The sequence below is a fragment of the Capra hircus genome (genome assembly GCF_001704415.2).
Source record: "Capra hircus breed San Clemente chromosome X unlocalized genomic scaffold, ASM170441v1, whole genome shotgun sequence".
NCBI classification, from domain to species: Eukaryota; Metazoa; Chordata; class Mammalia; order Artiodactyla; family Bovidae; genus Capra; species Capra hircus.
Window position 1 is genome coordinate 45,608,610 of NW_017189516.1, and position 25,908 is coordinate 45,634,517.

The 25,908-nt window shown below is 40.8% G+C and overlaps 1 protein-coding gene across 2 annotated transcripts in view; it reads right to left on the bottom strand.

Moving 5' to 3' along the window:
- PDK3 (pyruvate dehydrogenase kinase 3) overlaps positions 1–25,908 on the bottom strand; it is a 79,731-nt gene that overhangs the window by 18,827 nt on the left and 34,996 nt on the right. For both annotated transcript variants that reach the window (XM_018043836.1, XM_018043835.1), the window contains exons 4-6: positions 25,081–25,265; positions 22,469–22,558; positions 8,390–8,467 (exon numbers count right to left, since the gene is read on the bottom strand). In XM_018043836.1, coding sequence (XP_017899325.1) covers positions 8,390–8,467; positions 22,469–22,558; positions 25,081–25,265 — 353 coding nt within the window. The remainder of the gene's footprint in view (positions 1–8,389; positions 8,468–22,468; positions 22,559–25,080; positions 25,266–25,908) is intronic.

Genomic DNA, 25,908 nt, shown 5'->3' on the forward strand with positions numbered 1-25,908 from the left:
TCCGCTCCTTCACTTACCAGCTGTATGACCTTAGGCAAATTTTTCTCTTTGGAACTTAAGTTGAGCAAAGCTGGAATATCATTACCTATGTCCTAATCTTCTGAGCATTACATAGGGCACCCAAAAATCCCCTGCATGGTGCATGCTTAGTCACTCAGTTGTGTTCGGCTCATTGCAACCTCATGGGGTGTAGCCGGCCAGGTTCCTTTGTCCATGGGATTTCCCAAGCAAGAATACTGGAGTGGATTGCCATGCCCTCCTCCAGGGGATCTTCCCAACCCAAGGATTGAACCTGTGGTTCCTGTGTCTCCTGCATTGGCAGGCAGATTCTTTATCACTGAGCTGCCATGGAAGTCCTCAAGTATCTCTTGGTATTTCTCAAAATGGGGGCTACCCTCTACCACCACCAGTGACCCCGGTGGTCAACCAGGGGGAGGTGAAACCACAGAGCAAAGGGGGCACATCCTCTTGGAGAAACGGACGAAATAGGAACATTAAGTTCTGTTAAACTATGACAAACAAGGCATGCTATCAGCAGCTAGCAGACCAACCACCAGAGACCTACAGTCCTTTCTCACTGTGTCAGAGACGTTCCGAGGAAAATCTGTGAAACCCTGAACCCCAGCATAGGCTTGAGAGTAGATATTGGACAATTTAGGCTTTCCTCCTCCTCATGACCCGGAATCATTAAGAGATCGACACTGCATAAACTTTCTCAAGTAGAAATGTTATGATTTCAACTTAACTACTTCCTCTACTAAAGCAAGTAATTAACAGTAATATAAAGGAGAGTGAGCATTTGTTTGCATCTGAGCAGTTTACAAAAGAGCTTGCAAATACATTACTCGACTGAACCTTCATGACAAGAGAGAAGTTGAGAAGAGCTTCCTTTATGTGAAAAGGTGAAAGTTCTCTACCTAATAAGGAAAGGGGGGAAAAGAAATCTGTGCTATAATAGTTTTGCTGTCACACCTCAAATTGCAAAAGCGTCACATGGCTGTAGAGTATGTATATACTTAAGTTAAATGTACTCTGTACATCTCTAGATTTTGAGAAAGAGCAAACACATTCACATAACTTACATCGTAGTACATTGTTATAACTTTTATTATCAGTTACTGTTGTTAATCTCTTTCTGTGCCTAATTTTAAGTTAGATTTTATTATAGGTATGTATGTCTATAAAAAAACAAAGTATATAAACAGGGTTTGGTACCATCTGTGGCTTCAGGCATCCACTGAGGGTCTTGGAATGTATCCCCTATGGAAAAGGTAGGACTACTATACTGATGATTTTTTAAGTTTTTAAAAGAAGAAAAGTAAAAGTTGCTGTACCCTTTTCCCATCACTCTGCACACAGAGGCAGCTTTAATATTACGTATGCTTCAGTCTTTCAGTTCCTGTTTTTTCCATTCTATTCTGTAACCCTAATGAACTCTTAGGTACTTTATCTACAGGCTCTTTTTAAAAAGCTGTAATTAGAAAAGATGCAACCACCCCTATGTTCACAGCAGCCAAGAAATGGAAATAACCTAAATGTCCATGAACAGATAATGAAGATGTAGTACATATATCCAATGGAATGCTATTCAGCCATAAAAAGGAAGGCAACAATGCCATTTGCCACAACATGGATGTAACTAGAGATTATCATGCTAAGTGAAGACAAATATCATGATATCACTCATTTGTGGACTCTCAAAAATGATATCAATGAACTTACTTACAAAACAGAAATAGACTCACAGATATAGAAAAGAAACTTATGATATATGCAATATGGAAAACAAAAAAGCAAATTTATGATTACCAAAGGGGAAAGTGGGTAAGGAGGGATAAGTTAGGAGTTTGGGATTAACATATACACACTACTATATATAAAACAGACGACCAACAAGTATCTACTCTACAGCACAGGGAGGTACACTCAATATTTTGTAATAAGCTATAATGGAAAATAATCTGAAAAAGAATATACACACATATATAACAGAATCACTTGAAACTCACACATTAACTGTTTCAATAAAAATTTAAAAAATAAAATAAAGTGGGTTTCCAGTAAAAAGTATATATGTTGGTAACATAACCAGGTAAATATTGCCCACTTCAGCATGGCCACAGGAACGTTCCACAAAGACGGTTCCTTCCTTATAAGTCCAATGTGTCGAGTTATGCATCATTGGAAGGAGAATGTTCTCAGGCTTAAGATGAAATGGATTCACTTTATCCACCTCCAACAGCTCAAACTCATGATACCTTTTTAGGTTGCCAAATGTTTGGACCATGTATTTCTGATACAGTTTGATCTATTTCCTAGAGTTTCTAACTCCTCCTCCTCTTGGGTAACTGGACAAGAGATGTAATAGACACATAAGTGATGCACAGCCATCACTTCAACTGTTTTTGACTGAAGTTCTAGAATGTTGTCTGCTATTTCTTATATCTACATTATACATACCATCTGGTAAGTCACATAACCTACCTCAGAAAGCTATTCATGCAAGACTCATTTCTCAATCTTTATACCTCTGATTCACTTGATTGGAGGTTTAACTAGGTACACCATTCGGGTTTGAAATCACTTTATTTTGGCATTTAGAACGGCGGGGGGGGGGGGGGTCTTCTGATCAGGACAATGCAGCTAAGTTCAATCCAAGCCAGGTTTTCATTCATGCTGCTGGTATTTTGCCCAAAGTGTGATATACCTTGGTTGTAATATTCTTGTTGAAGAATGAGGAACTAGATTATTCATTTGAGGGAGCTGGTGTTGACTTCCCCTAGCAGCTTCCCCCTAAGTGGGAAGGCTGACTTGAAGCTCTGAGTGCCTGGTCAAGACTTTTCCACTGGCTTTAGGATGAGCAGACAGCCAGTCAGCCTCTGACTGGAAGGTCCCCCAAATGTTTGAATGGAGAGGGCTTTACTTTGGGAAAAGTTACACGAACAGCCCTAGTTTTTCCCAGGTTGTTCTGGAAGAAACTATTTTGTTTGCCCCAGGGAAAATGCTAGTGGCTGTCAGCAGGAGAGCAGAGCCGAGTCAAGCTGCTCCCAGTACCCATCCTTACCCCACCTTAGACCGGTTCTCCATTTATCCCATCTTCTGATGTCCCAATCCAGTCCTTGGCCCCTCCCAGCTCTGCCCCCAGCACCCCTCCAGGATCATCCGGTGCCATTTCTGCCGCAGCCTCCTCCTTTGTGGCTTCTTCTGCTCTGTCCCGTCAATCAGCTAGTGTGCTTCCGCCTGGTTACTCTCTGGCTGGAGGTGGGATCAAGGACCAACTGATGAGTCCCCCTGGGTTCTCAGCTGTTTCTGTTTATATTCCCTGTGGTCTTTTTAATGGAGCCCCAGGAACACGCTGAATGCTTGGTCCCTCTTGTACCAGAAGGCATGATTAGTTATATAGTCTTCTGAGATCAACCTCTTCAGTCCAAATCTCAGGGAAAATGAAGTACTTTTGATAGCTTTTTTTCAACCAGCATTCTGTAGGAGCCATCTGAGGGCTTGCTCAATTACTTGTACTTTTCTTCAAGAACATCATAGTTTAGATATCTTTCCTTCTTTTTTAAACCATGTCAAGTGTTTTGGTCCATAGCTCTTCCCTAATCCTGGGCCTAGCCAGGGGCCTGACAGAGTGGACCCTTAATAGATGTTTGCTGGCTTTCTAAAATAAGGCATAAATGGAATATGAATTTTCATCTAAGGGCACATTTCTAAAAGTCAATGGAAAAAGTGGCCCAGATTTTTCATGCTCAAGACTCAAGAAATAATGAAGTCTCTATTTGTATAGTCACTGCTCCAAACATCATTAGTTGAAAAGACATTTAATAAATGCCAAAAGAACCCTATGTTGGATATAAAGAATTTGATTTTCAGATAGTTCTCCTATAAGAATGAAAAAAAAAAGGAGACCAAGCAGAGAAAATGAGACACTTGATCCATGATTGGTTGAACTCGTGGATGCAGAAGCATTGGATATAGAGGGCTGACTGTACTATGCCAATTCATATAAAAGACTTGAGCATCCATAGATTTAGGAATTCACAGGCAGTTGTGGAGAGGTCCTAGAACCAATCCTCTGCAGACACCAAGGGAGGGGTATATATTAATAGGAATTCAATGCATTTGGGTCTCCAACATTCCATTTCTATAATGGGCACAATACAAGGATGGGACTGGGGGGAAGGGATAGTGAGGGATGCACATGTAGACACAGCTATACTTAAAATGGATAACCAACAAGGACTTACTCTCTAGCACAGGGAACTTTGCTCAACATTATGTGGAAGCCCTGATGAGAGGGGAGTTTGGGAGAGAACAGATACATGTATATGTATGGCTGAGTCCCTTTGCTGTTTACCTAAAATTATCACAACATTGTTAACTGGCTATATACCAACATAAAATTTAAAAGTTTTACAGAAAATAAAATTATTTCTCATATCTCACTGGGTTAATGTAAGGATTAAACGAAATAACAGTGATAAACTAGTTCACCCAGAGCCTGCCACACAGTAAGCCATCAATAAATAAATGTTGGCTATTACCATTACTAAAAAATTAATTTCAACAGTGTCAACACAGCTACAGTAAGGGCTTTTTCAATTCTTGTGCAGAAGCACCTAACTAAAAATATCCACAGAAGTATCCAATATGAGGAAACTAGACATAGGTCAAAGATCCCAGGATAGATGCATACTTTTTCTATGAACCCTCTTGTAACAAAATACACATAGTATGAATGGAAATTTTTACTTTTCCAACAAAACCTAAAGCTATGAACCAACCTCTTGACAAGAAAGACTAATCTAGAAAAGGTGAAAAAAATGCCAGTGTGGTAACCAGAAGTCTTATCTTTCCCAAGTCAACCTTGACTTCCAGTAGCCAGCCTTTATTACGTTTCTAGCACATGCTTATGCTCTATTTGAGGACTTAGAAAATTTATCCTTCCATCACCTCACAAGGAGAGCTCACAGCTGAGTGTCAGAGGTGAAGTGACTTGTCTCCTAAGTGTCAGGATACAGATTTCCACCCCCTGAGCTGGCTACAAACTTCATGTCTTTCAGCCATGCTGCTTTACCATGTGAACGCAAAAAAGGTAAGTAAAAAGGTTTACTTACTTCATGTTTTGGCAGTTGCCAAAAGAGAAAGAGAACGTGGAAACGAGAAAAAGCACAGTGGGATAGCCACCTGTCTTTGGAGCAACCACATGGGTTGCTGTGGGTAACTAACCAGTAATATTTGAAACCTGATGTAAGATAAGTAAAATTCTGTTATTTTTAATGTTTCTTGAAATGTATTACTAAAAGGAAAAAAAAGGAAGATTACTACAGCTAGGCCCCCATATATAAAATGGTAGTGATGACTGTAAATACTGATGGTATCCACACACTATGTTCTGCATAACCCTATTTACTCCCTTCTCAAGGGACTGCAATGGGCAAGAAAAAAAATCAAATAGTCAGAAAATGAGATGAGGGGTCAGTCAATCTAACAGAACTTAACATTCTCAGGTAGCAACAAATTTTTCTTTGAGGGTAATGGCAGCCTTACTCCTCTGAAGTGCAGAGCAGAGGGCAGTGAGTGCTATCACTGACGATTGTTCAAGGGACCCGGTGGACCCAGCAGGGTTGGAAAATAGGAGCGTCCTGAAGAAGGTGCTATGCTAGTTCACACAGGCTCTGAAAATGAATCCACAGAGTCTGGATCTGACTCCTAGCTGGGCAAGAGTCTGCTACAAAAACCCAGTGTCTGCTTAAGGTATTCATGACTGACCTCTGACCTGCTGTCTCTATGATAAAGCTTGTGAGAGCTCCAATGCAGTCCTGAACTGCACTCGCAAAGAGCTTTGGCATTCAAGAAATAACAAGTAGAAATCCTAATGACACCACCCAAAGCCACAGGAAACTAGAGGCTATCTGTAACCATCAGCATTCATTTCTCTCAGTGATGGCAGAAGGGGCTTCAAAAATCACACATAAGATGGTGCCAAAAATGCTTGGAAAGCTTCTCTTATGGTGGGGTGGACTGCCCAGAGAGATGGGGGAGGAATGCGCTGACCTGGTTGGCACCAGGCATCAGCAAGACCAAGCAAGTAAGGCTGGCACTCATACCAAAGAGCAATTAATCACTACCGGTGAGTGCAAGTTCCACGTCTGATGAACAGAAATCTGGATGGTGAGGTCAGGTTCCACCTAGCCAATAGGGAGAAATAAAGTTGCTTCTCAGAAATACTCAAGCAAAATCTACTTGGTCCTAGAGGTGTATTTCGGTAAAACAGGGGTGCAACTCTTTTCAGAGAACCCAACAGACTTTGCAAGTAGCTTTGATTCTCTATCTCCCAGTAGAATATTGAGGCAGGGGAACTGTCATGGCAGTCTGAAGTCTTCACATTTTCAACTCATTATAAGAGAAATAGATTTTTGGAATATTTTTGAGAGGGAATGTGGTTTATCTTTAATGCACAGCCTAAGAACCCATACCCTAAGACTCAGTCACTCTGCTTCTAAGAATGAAACCAACAGAAATACTTCCATACATTCATGTTTTCCCACCCTCCAAATACACACCCCCACACACACCCCTTCATGCCCCATCATATGGAACATGGGGAAATTAGACATCCTAGATGCCCATCCAACGGAAAAATGATTACATAAATTAAGATAATCTACACCACGGACAATCTCTAAAAGACAGAAATACATGCCAAGATCTTTAAGGTGAAGTGAAATACATAGGTTAAAGAACATGTATGGTTTTAGACTCATTTATGAAAAAAACAAAACTGTATGGGAGACAGAGTAGTGGGGACTTTTACTTCTTATTCTACATTTATGTTTGTATTTTTATGGTAAGCATGTCTCTTTCATAACTTACAATAAAAAAAGTACACGTAAATATAGTTTCATACAACTAATATAAATATCAGCTAAAATGCCACTATTCAGGGAGCTGCTATTTGTATTATGGTGGTAATAACTCCTTTGACATATTATCCAATGAACCTGAACAATAGAAAACTTTTATAGCCTATATTTATAACTTTTCTCAAATATTAAATATTCTGTAAAGTATTATTCTGAATGGCTACATAGTATTCTATCTTATGGGTATGTCGGAATAATTTAATAACCCCTGTGGTGGAGAAGGCAATGGCACCCCACTCCAGTACTCTTGCCTGGAAAATCCCATGGACGGAGGAGCCTGGAAGGCTGCAGTCCATGGGATCACTGAGGGTCGGACACGACTGAGCGACTTCACTTTCACTTTTCACTTTCATGCATTGGAGAAGGAAATGGCAACCCACTCCAGTGTTCTTGCCTGGAGAATCCCAGGGGTGGGGGAGCCTGGCGGGCTGCCGTCTATGGGGTCGCACAGAGTCGTACACGACTGAAGTGACTTAGCAGCACGGTGGAAAATTGGGTTGTTTTCTAATTTTTCTCTATAAGAAAATCACTGTGGGGTTTCCCTGGTGGCTCAGTGGTAAAGAATCCACCTGTCAATGCAGGAGACACGAGTTCGATCCCTGGTGCAGGAAGCTCCCATATGCCACGGAGCAACTAAGCCCATGCACCGCAACTACTAAGCCTGCCCTCTAGAGTTCGAGAGCTGCAACTACCAAACCCCCCGTGCCCTAGAAGCCTGTGCTCCACAAGAGAAGCCACTGCAGTGAGAAGCCCACACATCACAACTAGAGACTAGCCTCCACTCACCACAGCTAGAGAACCCGGGCAGTAAAGAAGACCCAGTGCAACCATAAATAAACAAATAAAAAAATTTTTTTAAAACCTACTGAGATCATCATTCTTATACATAGATCTGTACAATCTCTATGTTCTTATAATAAATTTTCTGAAGTTTATTTACTGAACCAAAGAATATAAACATTATTAATTTAATGTACTAGGCGAAGAGATAGAACACTGTTAGCCTTTTGTTAAAGAAAGGCTACACCAATTTAAACTTACACCAGAAATATGTAAGTGTTGGGGAAAGGTATTTTTCTGGGCATCAATTCAAAGCATTAAAATGCTTTAATCACTGCCATTTTTAAAGACAAAAATATCATTTGTTTTCCTTTGTTCTTTTTTGATTATTAAAGTTAAACACCTTCCCATTTGTTTAATGACTGCTGGCATCTGTTATTTTGAGAACTGTGTGTTTATATCTTTGTGCATCTTCTACCTTGATCACTTCTGTTCCAAAACCTGGGGGTTCTCATAGATTACTGTACAAATACTCATTGACCAAAGACACAGAAAGGGTTTTAAGAACACATAAAAGATGACAAAGCAACACAATTTGAGGATCTCAGTGAAATACAGCTCAGGTAGAGTCAGGTTTTTAGTCAGCTCATTTGTATCTAAGGTTAAAATGATTTTTCTTTTACCATTGAATTCTTCAACTTCCAGCTCTGGAGCTACCAGATAATACTGTTCACAAAGCATCTTGGCGGTTTCATACGCATCTGCAAAGAGAGGAAAAAAAAAGTCTACCTGATGCACTAATACCATGGACTCAGACAGACAGGCTTAATAAACAAGGACAATGTGTAACCTGACACATTTAGAATTAAGCAATTACCGCCTTAAAAAAATAGCCTTTTTGGGCAACAAAAAAGGAATTACAGTAACTAAACCAAAATTCCTCTTTTAGTTTTAATGACCACAAGAATATCAAAATGCTTATTCATGGCAACATGCTGCTATGCTGTGCTTAGCTGTGTCCAACTCTGCAACTCCATGGACTATAGCCCATCAGGCTCCTCTGTCCATGGCGATTCTCCAGGCAAGAATACTGGAGTGGATTGCCATGCCCTCCTCCAGGGGAATCTTCCAACCCAGGGATTGAACCCAGGTCTCCCAATGACAACATAAGCCAGCTCTACACAAAACAAACTTTTAAATATTCCTGCAAGGCATTTTTCATGATAATCTATAAATTCAAGACTGTATTCCTGACCAGTCTGCAACCTGATTAAACTGTACCAAAAAGATATGTGTTTCAATTTCAAAAACAGTAATGCTAAGCCTCTTAAGATCTTCCAATTCTTTGTAAGTGAAACACCAACATGTATTTTATAAATGAATGGATTTCCATGAGCCACACAATTTAAGCTACTGGAGATACTACTCTTGCTTTAAAATGTCCTTTAAATCACCTACACTTCAATAAAATTTTTTAAATGTCCTTTAGGTAGTTAAAGGTAATAGGTTGTACTGTGCTTAGTCACTCAGTCGTGTCCAACTGTTTGTGACCCCATGGACTGTAGCCCTCCAGACTAGAATCCATAGGGATTCACCAGGCAAGAACACTGGAGTGGGTTGTCATGCCCTCCTCCAGGGGATCTTCCCAACCCAGGGATCAAATCCAGGTCTCTCACATTGCAGGTGGATTCTTTAACAGCTGAGCTACCAGGGAAGCCCAGGTAACAGGTTGGGGCTGTTATTTTATCAAAATCTGAGGAGCAACAGTTTGCTTTTGAAAGAAAAAACAGATAAAGGGTTAGAAGATCAGAGCCATGAAGGTTGAAGGGAAGAGAGAAATCAGTAAGTTACAACCCAAAGATGGGAACAAATTCAGAAAGCTACAGTCAATTGTTTTATACTGCATGTGTGCCTTTTCTCTTCACCTGTAAGCTATCTGAGGTCAGGGTTTGTGCCTTACACTGGTTTTGTAACTCACATAGAACTCATTCCATGACTGTTAGATAGCCAACAAATATTCCTTGACTTGATCAACTGTGGGCTGCCCTGATAGCTCAGTTGGTAAAGAATCCGCCTGCAATTCAGGAGACCTCGGTTTGATCCCTGGGTTGGGACGATCCCCTGGAGAAGGGAAAGGCTACCCATGCAAGTATTCTGGCCTAGAGAATTCCATGGACTGTATAGTAGATGGGGTCGTATAGAGTTGGACATGACTAAGTGACTTTCACTTTCTTTTAATCAACTGTAAGCCTTTTGATAATTTATTTTTTAAAAGAACAGGTTTATTGAGATATAATTCTCATACAAGTTACCCATTGAAAGTGCACATACAATTCAATGATTTTTAGTTTACTTGCCAAGTTGTGCATCCATGACCGCAACTAATTTTACACTTTCAAGTCCCCCAAAGGAAACTCCACAACCATGGACAGTCATTACCCCACTCCCATCCAGCCCTAGGTAATCACTAATCTACTTTTTTCTCTACAGATTTTCCTATTCTGGACATTTCATATAAATGAAATCATAGAATATATGGCCTTTTGTGACTGTTTTCTTTCACTTAGCATAAAGTTTTCAAGAGTCACCCATGTTAGAGCATGCATCGGTAGTTAATTTCTTTTTATCACTGAATTAATATTGCATTGTGCAGATATATCACATTCTGTCTATTCATTTATCCACTGACAGACATTTGGATTGTTTCCACTGTTGGGGTATCACATGTGAACATTCACACGTTCATTCACACTGCTATGAACATTCATGTGCAAGTTATTTTGGTGAAGATTTATTTTCATTTCCCTCGGGTATATACCTAGGAGAGAAAAACTGCTTGATCATCTAGCAGCTTTATATTTAAATGTCTGAAGAACAGTCAGAGTGTCTTCCAAAGTAAGGAGATTTTTTTTTAAGTTCCATCTTTATCATTTCTAAAGATCAGATATTCAAATTGCTTTAAAATGCTTCGGGGTCACATTTGCAATGTCCTCCACTGGCTATCAGCTCTTTGGAGACAGGCTCACATTTCTTTTCAACTCTTCGCATCAGTACTGTGCAGAAAGGAGCCACATTCAAGATTCAAGAAGGAAGAGGAAAAAATGGAAGGAAGGAAGGGGGGAAGATAAGCCTGACAGAAATTAAGTATATAAAAAATTGACAATGTCAACCTAAAATAATACAAAAGATAAAATTAGGGTATGTTCAGACTGTAAGTTTTGGTTCATTTATCTCGTATCACTACTAAATTTCAATTTTGCCTAATATTTGACTTTAGAGTAAAAATTCTTACTTTATTAAACTTTTAGAATTAAACCACTATAAAGAACCACAGAAAGAGACATCAGAATCTCTTTGACAAGAGGAAATAATGAGGGCTAGCCAAAAGAAACATTAGCCAGAGGAGAAAGAAATTTAAAGAGTTCATCAGTGTAAAAACAGGTATTAAAGTAGGACTGGATTTAAACCTTAATGAAGAAGAGGATAATTTAGAATTATATTAAGTTCACAAGTTTTTTTCGTAGGGTATAATAAAACTCATCAAATATCTCTAAAGTTCTTTTGAAGTAAGAAAAGAAATCCAGACATACTCTTTGGGCTGTGGCTACACCAACAAACAAGGCTACATCTCCACCTAGTGACACGACAGCACAAAGCTGACCAAGAACTTCCAACACTTAAAGCAGTAAGTACAAAACTCATCAAGTGATGCTTCATTAGCCATATACAACGCCAATACATCTCCACAAAACCACTCCTCCAAGTACATAGCACCGTAACTGCTCTTCCATTCACGACAGAACAGGAAATGAGTCCAACTCCGCTAAAATGTGCTAGCTCCTCATGACATGAGCTTGCCCAGTAGCGTGAGATTATAACAGCATTATTATTTTTTAAAGTTTGACACAAACGTAACATGTGGAAGATGGTACAGTCCAGATAGACGCAGCCAACTTCTGAAACTCAAAGACCCACCATGATTCCTAAAACCACATGTGAACAAGGATTTTTCAAGCATTTCCACAAATCACAGTGCATCAGTGCTATAATTAGGAACTGCATCATGATCCTTGAGAAACTCAAGACAAGAAGACTCACATGTATCATCAGCCAGCCAGAAGTATTTTGGGGGCAGTAATGGCAAAATCTGTATTTGCATGCATCCTTACAAATTCCCATGGCTCTCTTAAATAGAACAACCCTGCCCATATGATAATTCTCCAAGTACAATCAAGTATAATGATGAGAGACGTTCTTTCCGGTCAGATGGGGAACTAGTGCCCTAGAGGGGTCCCCAAAACTGCATGTGCAGAATTCATTAGCAAGTTCACAGGTAAAATGAACCCGTGGAGATTCTGATGCAGTAGCTCTGTGTAGCCTAGGAATCTGTGGTTTAAAACAATAAAAAACATTTAGCAAGTAATTCTGAAAAGAGAAGCTAGATTTGGGGACTATTGGTCGAGAAAGTCAATGCTGGGTCATGCTAATTCTGTCACCGTCACTCGTAGGATATGAGTGATCATGGGCGCTGGAAAGTATGACAGCATATATATACTCAAACAGGACACTTCTGTTCAGGTAAAATACCATAAAAATGAAAAAGGTTTTAAAAATCACCAACATTACAACCAAATTTCAACTACTGGCTTAAAAATTCATTTCCTTTATATCTAGAATAAAATGCAAGTTCTACTAATGAGCTTTCTAATAAAACTTTCATATTTCTTAAATAGAAACCAAAACCCTAAAATATAATAATTTATCAAATTACTTTTATCTGTGATATATTGAGTTGGCTAAAAAGTTCTTCTGAGCTTTTCATACCATCTTCCAATAATACCCAAATGAACATTTTGGCCAATCCAATATTTGAGCCATCAATCTTTTTTTTCTTTACTTTTTATTATTTAAAAAAATTTCAATCTTTTTAAGAGGTTTTTTCTTTACCATCAATCTTTAAAAGGAAGTATTAGGAAATGATTATTACTGCCGCTGAATATGTCATTTTCATTGTTTTAAGAACCTGTTTTCAAGAGAAATAAGAGTATTGATGATAAAGTAACTAACAAAACTGTAGGTGTAGCACATTTCTACTTCCCCAAGGAAGAGTACCCTAAATGTAAACACAGAGATTAAAATAAAAAAAGACTGAGTCATTAAGAGTAGAGGGAAGGTTCACAAAGCAACAAGCACAACAGATCTACTATAGCCAGGAATCCTGCGTTAGTGTTAAGAAAAGCACAAAGGAATATTTAACACTGTATGGACGTTATGTTATTCAGTTCAATCGCTCAGTCATGTCCAACTCTTTGTGAACCCATGAACCGCAGCACGCCAGGCCTCCCTGTCCATCACCAACTCCCAGAGTCCACCCAAACCCATGTGCATTGAGTCGGTGATACCATCCAACCATCTCATCCTCTGTCGTCCCCTTCTCCTCCTGCCCTCAATCTTTCCCAGCATCAGGGTCTTTTCAGATGAGTCCGTTCTTTGCATCAGATGGCCACAGTATTGGAGTTTCAGCTTCAACATCAGTCCTTCCAATGAACACCCAGGACTGATCTCCTTTAGGATGGACTGGTTGGATCTCCTTGCAGTCCAAGGGACTCTCAAGAGTCTGCTCCAATACCACACTTCAAAAGCATCAGTTCTTTGGCATTCAGCTTTCTTTACAGTCCAACTCTCACATCCATACATGACTACTAGAAAAACCATAGCCTTGACGAGACGGACCTTTGTTGACAAAGTAATATCTCTGCTTTTTAATATGTTGTCTAGGTTGGTCATAACTTTCCTTCCAAGGAGTAAGCGTCTTTTAATTTCATGGCTGCAATTACCATCTGCATTTTGAAGCCCCAAAAAGTAAAGTCTGACACTGTTTCCACTGTTTCCCCATCTATTTCCCATGAAGTGATGGGACCAGATGCCATGATCTTAGTTTTCTGAATGTTGAGCTTTAAGCCAACTTTTTCACTCTCCTCTTTCATCAACAGGCTCTTTAGTTCCTCTTCACTTTCTGCCATAAGGGTGGTGTCATCTGCATATCTGAGGTTATTGATATTTCTCCTGGCAATCTTGATTCCAGCTTGTGCTTCCTCCAGTCCAGTGTTTCTCATGATGTACTCTGCATTATAAATTAAATAAGCAGGGTGACAATATACGGCCTTGACATACTCCTTTTCCTATTTGGAACCAGTCTGTTGTTCCATGTCCAGTTCTAACTGTTGCTTCCTGACCTGCATATAGGTTTCTCAAGAGGCAGGTCAGGTGCTCTGGTATTCCCATCTCTTTCAGAATTTTCCAGAGTTTCTTGTGATCCACACAGTCAAAGGCTTTAGCATAGTCAATAAAGCAGAAATAGATGTTTTTCTGGAACTCTCTTGCTTTTTCGATGATCCAGCAGATGTTGGCAATTTGATCTCTGGTTCCTCTGCCTTCTCTAAAACCAGCTTGAACATCTGGAAGTTCACGGTTCACGTACTACTGCAGCCTGGCTTGGAGAATTTTGAGCATTACTTTACTAGCGTGTAAGATGAATGCAATTGTGCGGTAGTTTGAGCATTCTTTGGCATTGCCTTTCTTTGGGATTGGAATGAAAACTGACCTTTTCCAGTCCTGTGGTCACTGCTGAGTTTTCCAAATTTGCTAGCATATTGAGTGCAGCACTTTCACAGCATCATCGTTCAGGATTTCAAATAGCTCAACTGAAATTCCATCACCTCCACCAGCTTTGTTCATAGTGATGCTTCCTAAGGCCCACTTGACTTCACATTCCAGATGTCTGGCTCTAGGTGAGTGTGAGTAATCACACCATCATGATTATCTGGGTCATGAAGATCTTTTTGGTAATGTTGTTATTTGATGTTATCATTAGAAGACTTTCCTATTCAAAATTCACCAGAGAACCCTGCTATCCATATTAGCCTCTATCCCAAACACATGCCATTGTCTGTTTACAAATATCAGAGTCTGGACAAGGATGAATCTGAGTGAACGCTGAAAAAACAAATGAAAAGGATACCAAAAATCATAAAGCTCATGCTTAAGAAGCACTACCCAAACAAGGCAAATTCATATGACCACAAAGCATTACACAGTCACAGGTATGCTTCTTTTAAGACAAGCTGAAGTCAATTCTCACAAGGTTTATCTATCATCATCTACTCAAAACCCATCCTGAGAGGAGAGAATCAGGGTTTGTTTTTTTTTTTTTAAGTGCCAGAACCTCTGCTATTGCCCAAAACACAGCCAACTGGAGAAGTGAGGAAAGAACATCTAACACAAGAGCAACCAATCCACAGGCTGATCAGACGCATAAGCGTCCTGGGCAAAGAGATGGGCTGAGTCAGTGAAATTCATCTTCTGCGCATTCAGGATGGAGACAGTCAGGCAGGGGAGAAGACAAAAGGATACATGGGGAGTTATGATAGAGTAGAAAGAAGGCCTGGAGTGCCTGTCCTCACCCTTAACAAGCTGCCCTAAAAGGTATGACTGTCTACAGACAGGACAGTGCGGTGGGCGGCCATGACTTGACCAGTTCAGTCACTCAGTTGTGTCTGACTCTTTGCGACCCCATGGACTGCAGCACACCAGGCTTCCCAGTCCACCACCAACTCATGGAGCTTGCTCGAACTCATGTCCATTGAGTTGGTGATGCCATCCAACCATCTCATCTTCTGTCATCCCCTTCTCCTTCTGCCTTCAATCTTTCCCAGCATCAGGATCTTTTCCAATGAGTCAGTTCTTTGCATCAGGTGGCCAAACTATTGGGAGTTTCAGCTTCAGCATCAGTCCTTCCAATGAATATTCAGGACTGATTTCCTTTAGGACTGACCGCTTTGATCTCCCAGTCCAAGGGACTCTCAAGAGTCTTGAGAGTGACTTGACCGACCTACTTACTAAGATACATAGGAAAAAACCCCTGCTTTCTGTTGCCCAGTTCCAATCTCTATAGCTCCAACTGTAAAGTGCTTCCTGCCCTAAAATTACATTGGAACCTACTAGGTTCTCTGAATATATCTGTCTCCTGAGTTAGCGGGAGTGGGTCTCTCTTACTCATCACCTGAAGAGCCCAAAGTGAGAGCACAAGACGTTATTTCCAACCAGAACAAGGACATGCTCTCCAGACTCCATCTGTGCGCTATTAGGCTAAGCTGAGCAATGACAGCATTCAGGAACAACGCAGGTGAGCTAACGTTGCTGTGAGAGCTGACTTTTGTAACAAGTACTTCAGTCTGTACCTTTAAAATGATCTTACCATAGGATTCTCCATTTTGTCTCACAGTTTCTTACAAAGAAAGGAGGGGAAACAGTCACAATGGAAGGCACTTCCCAGAGGATAATGGGAACTGCTCTACAACACTAATTCTAGCATTTGCTGCCAGGAGGCTGTAATTTGCAGATGTGTAAAGATAGATATTAATGTGCTAAATAAGCAGCAAGGAGGCATGCTTGAGTGTGCTGCACATTCAATTACTGTGATGCAGGATGCACCCCACTCTAACACATTTATACAACTGTCTAGTCAAAAATAAAAATATTGTCCCTACCTTTCTACATAAAAGTTTCCTAGAGTCTGTCTCAAGAGATCTAAGTATGGGATCACTGTTAGTTCCTTCAGGCTTCCTAAGGCTATAAAACACACATGCACATGTGCATACCCAGGTATAGGCACATGTGTGTACATGCGCACACGCCTGCACGCACACACGCACAGGTCATTTGGTGCTGACATCTGACTATGCTTACACCGCGCAGGACCTTCACAGCTGAGAAAATCAACAGCAGAGCTGTCATTAGGACTTAGAACCCCTATACCCTCTACCTCAAGCTTCCTAAAACAAAAGGAAAGGAACAAAACATGAGAGACACAGATGCTGAGTTAGAAGATTAACTGAGAAATCTCAGAAGCTAAGAGGAGAAGGGAAAAAAACAGTGACAACAATACTGTCGAAGAAGGCAGTGGGAAGACGTCACTAAGAGTTGTGGATGCCGACATGCATCTCTTCCTCTTCTGACAGTACTGGGGGGATTGGGGAGAAGAGCTGGAGAGGCCTGGAGCCTTGGGGACTCTGACTGCTGCCCTCGGGGCACCTGGCAGTGGAGGCTCCAGTGTGTTTTTGCTAGAAGATATGGAAGAACTTCTAGGCCTTCTGAGAGCCGGTGCTCTCTACTTTGTTGATTCTTTCTCAGACTTATTTTGAACCAGAAAGAGCTCCTGCTTGGGTATCCAGACACTTTGAGAATTAAGAATGGGGTCCACAGGGCACGAAACAGAAAGCTCCCTATTAAAATGTGCTTTACCCACAAGGAGGAAAGAGACTTTCATGTTTCTTGCTAGGCTGTCAAGCCAATTCTGCCACGGCAGGAAAGGCAACTGATTTAAGACTAGTGCCTCACTGAGGAATAAGGATTATATGTACCTGGCTGGGAAAACCAACTGAATATAGAGGTTATGAGTAGAGCAGATCAGATACTGAATTCATCCAGGAAGGCGGTATGTGGTGGGCACTGGCACTGGAGATGGGGAAATACACAAGTACTACGGATTTCATAGAGAGATGCGCATTATTCACAGTTGCATGCCATTAAAAAGTGGGTATGAATTCAAATGTAGAAAACAATGTTCTCACTGGGCTATGAAGACAGGTGATTTTTATTTTCTTCCATCTTTTCCCACACTTTCTCAGTTTTCTTCAGTGAGCACTTTTTATGGTTAGATAGCATCACCAACTTAATGGACCTGAATCTGAGCAAACTCCAGGAGATAATAAAGGACAGAGGAGCCTGGCGTGTCACAGTCCATGGGGTCGCAAAGAGTCAGACACGACTTAGTGACTCAACAACAATATGGTATTAGTCCTCTTAACTGACCAAACTGGGAACAGGAGTTGGATGACTGACAAAACAGCTGGATAGTAAGAAACCATAAAATATGACTACAACTGTAAATATTAACCTAAAATACACATATGAATACACAGTTTATTCCTCTACCAATCTTCTCATGTAAGGCCAAAGCCCCTCCTTTAAAGGGGTTCCAGGTCATATTTCTTAGATAAACAATACTGCATACAGCTATGAATTCCAATTTCTATTTCCTTAAAGTGCACTAAAGATACTTGTCAAGCAATCTGAGTGCAGATTCTTGCTCATATTTTTACTCACCGCTGCCCTGCCACCTAATAGTTACCTTGTTTACAGTTATTTCATTACATTTTTAAGAAACTTTTTTTATCACGCCTTTCCAAAGCATTCAACCTGATTTTTATGGAAATCAGTTTCTTTTCTGTACTCACATTTCTCCAGTTTACATAACGTATAAATAAAGTATGTATGTTTATACATATTCATGTGGTATAACTTACACCAACAGTTTGAAGACAAGTGACCCTTAGTTAACACAAGCCTCCCCAAGCAGAAGCACCACCACTGTATTCTAGAAAGTATGTCCAAGCGAAGCGTCCTCAGTGTGCTATGGTGCAATTTATGATTTATGATGGTGGCAGAAGAGCTGATGGTATGGAAGTTGCTTCAAAGGTTCATGCACTTTCAGAATTTAAAACCAGCCCCCACTGTTGTCTTCCTTAAAGAAAGAGGTTATTAAGAAATGAAAAACAAGGTTTGAAAGAAGTGGTGGGGAGTGGGAAGCAGGGCAGCCCTTGCCCCGCCCCTCCTGAGTGTGAGGGGCAGCCATGCATTGGGGAAGGCGGCAGAGGGGCGTGGGGGTAAGCTTTGCCTTTCAGTTGTGCCAGACAAGCAGTAGGAATGATTCCATGAGAGGATGGATGGAATAAACTGTGTTCACCCTAACAAGTGGGTTTGCTGAGTACAAAGTCAAAAAGGGCAGGAGGAGGAGTGAAGATAAAGCTGTGAGCGAGCCCAGAATGAGGGAGGGAGCCATCTGGCCCATGGTCAAAGCCTTGACTGAAAAGGCCCAAGAAAGCAGGAGACACGAACTTCTAGGTTTTTTCTTTCAAATACTGATCCAACTGTCTTGCACATAATCCTCAGCTAGTGTTTGGTACAAAACTTCTGTCTCTGAGAAAAGTGATGCAAGCATGGATGAGAGTTAATTCCAGCCTTTTAGGAATTTACACCCCCATTAGAGCTTCCCTGGTGGCTCAGCTGGTAAAGAATCCACCTGCAATGCAGGAGACCTGGGTTCAACCCCCGGGTTGGGAAGATCTAGAGAAGGGAAAGGCTACCCACTCCAGTATTCTGGCCTGGAGAATTCCATGGACCGTATAGGCCATGGGGTTGCAAAGAGTCGGACACGACAGAGCAACTTTCACTTTCACTTTAGAGAGACCAACAGGAGCACTGCTACAAATGATGCCAAGCCCAGGCAGGATTCAGTAAGAGTCACACAGACAAAAAGGGCTGCAAACACCAGCTCTAGCTCTCCACCAGCGTCCAGCCTCCTCCTCTGACTCACCGGACAGCAGCGCTAACGACTGCCGAGAATGCCCATTAGTTCTCTACTTACTACTCATGGCTACGACCTCTCTAAAAATCAGTGAGAGGCTTTTTGTGGAGAAACACTGAGATGATTAAAAAAAAAAGGAGTATATTTTTACAGCTTTATCATAAAGAACTGCAAACATAGACATAAGCACAGAGCACAGTGTCAAGAATCCCTGTGTGCTCATCACAAGACTCAACGCTTCGCAACACAGCCCAGTCTTTCTCACTGCCCACTCTCTGGAGTCAATCCCACATGGCATTTTGTATCAAGTGTGGTATCTCAAAGAACCTCTCTTGAAGCTAAGGATGCCTTTAAAACGAACATAACCACAATGCCAATATCACATCTACAAAATTAACAATGTTTCTTGGATATCTGGGCTTCCCTAATGGCTCAGCTGGTAAAGAATCTGCCTGCAATGCGGGAGACCTGGGTTCAATCCCTGATTTGGGAAGATACCCTGGAGAAGGGAACTGCTACCCCCTGTAGTGGGTATCATTAAATATTCAATTGTTTTATCAATGTCCTGCTGCTGCTGCTGCTGCTGCTGCTGCTAAGTTGCTTCAGTCGTGTCCGACTCTGTGTGACCCCACAGACGGCAGCCCACCAGGCTCTCCCGTCCCTGGGATTCTCCAGGCAAGAATACTAGAGTGGGTTGCCATTTCCTTCTCCAATGCATGAAAGTGAAAGGTCAAAGTGAAGTCGCTCAGTCATGTCTGACTCTTAGCGACCCCATGGACTGCAGCCTACCAGGCTCCTCCATCCATGGGATTTTCCAGGCAAAAGTACTGGAGTAGGGTGCCATTGCCTTCTCCTTATCAATGTCCTGAATGATTTCAAATATTTTATAATTTATGCCTGAATATTCATTGGAAGGACTGATGCTGAAGCTGAAGCTCCAATAACTTTGGCCACCTGATGTGAAGAGCTGACTTTCTAGGAAAGATTGAAGGCAGGAGGAGAAGGGGATGACAGAGGATGAGATGGTTGAATGCCATCACTGACTCAATGGACATAAGTTTGAGCAAACTCCAGGAGATGGTGAAGGACAGGGAAGCCTGGCATGCTGCGGTCCATGGGGTCGCAAAGAATCAGACAAGACTTAGTGACTGAACAACAACAATTTATGCCAGAAACAAACACAAAGGCACCAGCTTATTACACAATCAATGGTATAAGCGAGAAGGCACATGACTCATGGGATCGCCCCAGGACGCTCATGAACTTGTCTACCTCCAGCCCTTGTTGGGTGCTTGCCCTGCTTCAGGAGCTCTACTTATGTTTACTCATTGAACCCTAGGATACAGGTGAATTGCCAAGAGCACCATTTTATTGATGAAGAAACTGAGGCCCAAGATGTTATATAACATGTCCAAGGTCACCTAGCTCATTTAAATGTCTATCAGCTGATGAACAGATAAAACAAAATGCAGTCTATTCACACAATGGAATAGTATTCAACCATAAAAAGAAATGAAGTACTGATTTATGTTACAAGATGGATGACACTTGAAAACATTACGCTAAGTGAAAGAAACCGATCACAAAAGACCACACACTGTATCACTTCATTTACATGAAATGTCCAGAATCGGAATATCTGTAGAGACAGAAAGTAAACTAGCGGTTGCCTAAGGCTGGGGAGAGGGGCAGTGGGGAATGACTGCTAATGGGTATGGGGTTTTCTTTGTGGGGTGATGAAACACTTCTAAAACTGGATTATGGTGACAGCTGCACAACTCTGCGAACATACTAGAAATCCCTGAATTGTACACTTTAAATGAGTGAATTGGATGGTATGTGAATTGTACTGCAATAAAGCCTTTTTTTTTTAAAGTAAATTACCAGAGGTTGGACATCTCTGAAGCCAAGCAGTATTTATTGACCATGTACACAGGCATATACTAAGTTCTAGGTGAGTTGCAATTTAAGTATAAGACAAAAACCCTGACTTCAAATTGCTGGCAGTTCAAGAGAAAAGGCATCTATGCAATGTATCAATATTATAATGCCCTTTTGCTTTATGGATATGTGTCTTGTCCATAAGACACATATGGCAGTTGACTATGTGAACCAGGTTTTCTAGATCATAAAAGCTACTGGGCCAGGGCCAGGTGAACATACAAGTCCTGGTCAGATGGATCCTGCTTCCCTCCACTGCCAGGGGCCTGCAGAGGGTTATCTTGTGAGAGAGAAACCTACAGGTATATTCGGGAGCTGAAGCTGAGCCTATTTATTTATAACTGGAGTAATGTGAGTACATGTTTTCTAACTAAACAGAGGCCAAGGCAGCCTGACAAGCCTTGGCTGAGCTAAGGCCACCGGGGGGATACCCAGGGTAACCAAATATTAGTAAGACAGGTTTTCCTTAGCTTCAGCGGCTGAAAATCTGGTCTGTTTCCCCACCAGGGAGGCTGCCCACACTGGGTCCCCTCCCTTGGCCCTCTAAGCTTCGATGGCAAAGGTCACTCCACTTTAGGAGGACTTGAGAGCTTTGCCAAAGAGACCAAGCCCTCCTCTACCTGTTCTCACCTAGCTACACAATCCAGATAAAGGAAGAGCAAGAGAGATCCTGATGACGACCTGGGAGAGCAATGGTCATGACAGGGTAAGATGTGGGTTTAGAGGAAGGCTGCAGGAGACACGATCCAGGAAAGGGGACAGTCTCAGAATGTGAGGCTGCGCGGGGTAACCATAACACCAAAAAAACTGGAGAGCCAGGAACCTGCTCAATGATTTACAACCAGGAAGGCTTTCTGGAGCTAGCATTTACCTTAACTGAAAATTGAGGAAAATGCTGTTCTAATGGGCTCTGTTGTACCCTGAGGCTAATGGAACAGAGCCCAGCTCAACGTCCAGTGAACCCATGAGCGCAAATGCCTCATAGAACCTACAACCTGGAGGGCATGTCAGTAAGATGTCTACTTTTTAACCAATGCGTGAATTCAGCTGAATTTTACAACAAAGGTTTAGATTCTCAAATTTTCAGACAGTGGTGGCAATCAAAACCTAGACTCTTACTTAAACTCATAAATATTTACTATTTAGCTAGAACTACAAGAAAAACCCTGGTCCGTGAAGTTGAAACTCCCATTTTGAGCATTACAAACTATGCATCATTGCCTGAGCTGCCAAGAAAGATCATATTTGGATCATGTGGCTTGGGCCCACAGTGGTCTGATGAACCAGCAAACAGTTCAATGCCATAACCCTACAGCCAAGCTGCCTCAACAAAACTGCATCCCTAACACATCCCAATGAAACAAAATCCCTAACATGACACTGGCTTCCTTACCTTTCACAACATCAGCAACGTTGCAGGTGGGATCAATACTTCCGATGTGTTTCGGATGCGCAGGATTGGTGTCACCGCCAAACAGAAGTGCTAAACACATCCAAGAGAAAAGGGAGAGGATTAAAAACACACCCAGCTAGGATGGTCCGGCAGAGATGAATTCGGGGCTTTAAAGTTTTGAAAAGATCCTCTCATTGTGAAAGCGGTTTTAGCATCCACAGTGACTTAGCGTAACAGAATCCACTCAACTGGTTGGTGATCAGTTATCATACAATGGAGGACCTGCCATGCCGTGAAACCTGCCCCATGCAGTTAGCAGCTCCTAAAGCAGCAACATGAAGCACGTATCCAACCTGCTCTCCCCAACCCAATGTGATCTGGTTGAAAAACAGCTTCCTTTCATCCTGAGTCAAGTTAACCTACCTTCTCAGCACTATCCTAGACAGTTATTCCAACATTCACTAAATATTTACAAAATAGTCTGCAGCATTAGGCTAGGTTTACAAAGGGTATTTTACCATGAACACTTCAAATGCCTCGATCATAGAAGTTACTTTCACCATACCACACTATTTGTGCAAGCGTTTTTAAGAGAACACTCAACTACTTTCATAATATAGAAGGTTGGCAAAATTTTACTTCTGAAAAAAAGCCCAAGTTGTGGTACATATATACAATAGAATATTACTCAGCCATAAAAAGGAATGAATTTGAGTCAGTTCTAGAAAGGTGGATGAGCCTCGAGTCTCTCATACAGAGTGAAATAAGTCAGAATGAGAAAAGAAAGTATCAGATATTAACACATATATATGGATTCTAGAAAAATGGTACTGATGAACCTATCTGAAGGTCAGGAATAGAGATGGAGATGCGAGAACAGACTTATGGACACAGCAGGGAAGGAGAGGCTGGGACAATTAAAGATAGTAGCACTGACATATACACACAAAGTGAAGTCGCTCAGTCATGTCCAACTGTGACCCCATGGACTGTAGCCCACCAGGCTTCTCCAACAGTGGGATTTTCCAGCCAAGAGTACTGGAGTGGGTTGCCATTGCCTTCTCCAGGGGATCTTCCTGACCCAGGGACTGAACCCGGGTCTCCTGCATTGTAAGCAGACGCTTTACTGTCTGAGCCACCAGGGAAGTCCATTACACACAACCACGTGTAAAACAGACAGCTAGTGGGAAGTTGCTATATGACACAGGGAGCTCAACCTGGTGCTCTGTGACAACCTAGAAGGCTGGGATGGGGTGGGAGGGAGGTTCAAGAGGGAGGACAATTTATACAATAAATTTATAATGTATACAATTGTATACTTTATAATTATAAAATATGCATAATTTTGGCTGATTCATGTTGTATGGCAGAAACGAACACAACATTGTAAACCAATTATCCTCCAATTAAAAATAATTTTTTTTTTAAAGTCAAAAGGAGACCCCTTCAAAGAAAAAAGCAATCTGAATGCAAACGTTTATATGTGTGCCTATTTTTAAGTCAAATAAGAAATGGGAAATAACTTATACTACACAAAAGGAGAATGCTTAAATAAAATAGGTGAAGGTTTTAATTATGAAAGAGGACAAACATGGGCATTAGGCCAATATGTAAAGTGCCAAATGATTAAGTGGAAGAAAAACAAGAGATGTGCAAGTTTAATGATTGAAAACCATGTACATATATATGTGGACACACATATTCAGGTCAGAAAGAAACTGCAGTTATCTAAGTAGTTTAATTCAATAGTATTGGGGTTCTTTTTTTTTTCTTTTAAATTTCCTGTAAATTGCTAAACATTTACATTTTCAAGAGACATACATTTAGAACAAACCCACATTTAACAGCTGCATAACATTTGTTTATCCAAATAAAGTAATATTACTAAAATAAAGATGCTCTGTCCATTTTCTGACTTAACAAAAAGGATGAATTCGACTCTAGACACTAGATGCTTTTTTCATAAAAATTATGAAATCGGACACAGAGACATGCTGAAAATGAGTTTAAAAGTTTTTGTGGAGATAATTTTAGTTATTCTTTTCTTATCTGCTTATCAGCCTAGATAGGAGAGTAAAACTCTCAATACAAGATTAGGGTTTGACAATTCCACATAACCTGATTTCACTGATCACTGTGAAATGTAAGATCAATTGCTCATATTGCCAACATGCCAATTCAATATTCTCAGTATCATTATCTCAGGTTTGTTTTTAAAACCAAAAAAAGAAACCATGTGCCATCCTGGATAAAGATTAGAACTGACTCTAGAGACACTGGAAGTATTCAGAGATGAACACCAGAGTGCCAGGTGCCTGTCAGATACTATGCCCCACCAGGAACATAACAGCAGAGGCTTAAAAGGCAGGCAGTGGTCCTGTCTCTAATATGAGTATCTAATATGAGTATCCAAAAAGCGTTTCAAGGATTCCCTTGAGAGTTCTAAAGATTAGCCTTTTCATAGATAGAACTCACTTAGGAAAAACTGACCTAGAAGTAAAATTTCTAGACAAAAATGCAGATCAGTAATTGAAAGTGAAGCAATAGGAAAACATTTGGGAGAAATCACTCTGGTTATCTTTTTAAAACTGGACCAAGAAAACCCAACTTACTGTGCTGGTTAATAAGCATGCGGAAAGAGATGCGGTTGGTATAAAATCGGTCCAGAAAATACTGGATGTTACTGCTAATGAATGGATCAAACCCAAACTTCTCCTTGTACTCGATCACTCCTTGGGCCATTGTAGGAACCACATCATTGTGTCTATTTCTGACTTTAATTAGGACTTGTAGAAAGCTGCATGGGAAGGAAACAAAAAAAGTGGTCAGTCTTTAGGTTTCATGGACTAATGCACAAATTTCCCAGCTTTATTTTGGAACTATTTACCTGCTGGTATTTTTATAGGCAAAGCCATCATTATCATCATAGGCTACAAGGAAGTACTCACAAGAAACTAAAGGATTACCCAGTTTTTGCTTGAAACTTTCTACAGAAAGTCTTCCTTCGGAAATACTTAACTTCTTAAAGAAAGAAACAGAATGCTCAAATACCTTTTTAGGAATCCACTGACTTTCTAGATAAATGATTACATATGAAACAGACCCTATAAATGTTTGCTGAATACATAAGCGCAGAATTTATTGATGTTTCTTCTGACAACATGAGGACAATACCAAAAATCTCCAAGGATTTATGATGGACTCTTAAAAAGATAGCTTCCATGAAGAAATAAATGGTGTCAAACTGTTTAAAAGCAAAATTTTGAAGCAAATTTCTCACAGCAGTAAAATAGTGATGGAACAAAGGTGATTAAGACAAGCCTGTTCAAATGTTTGGGTGCATTATTGTAAAGGTGTAGAGGGAAAACTATATTGAGAACAGTAACTAAGAACAGAAAGCCAAGTCGATGGAACCAAATAAAAACCTTGGCACCAGGATC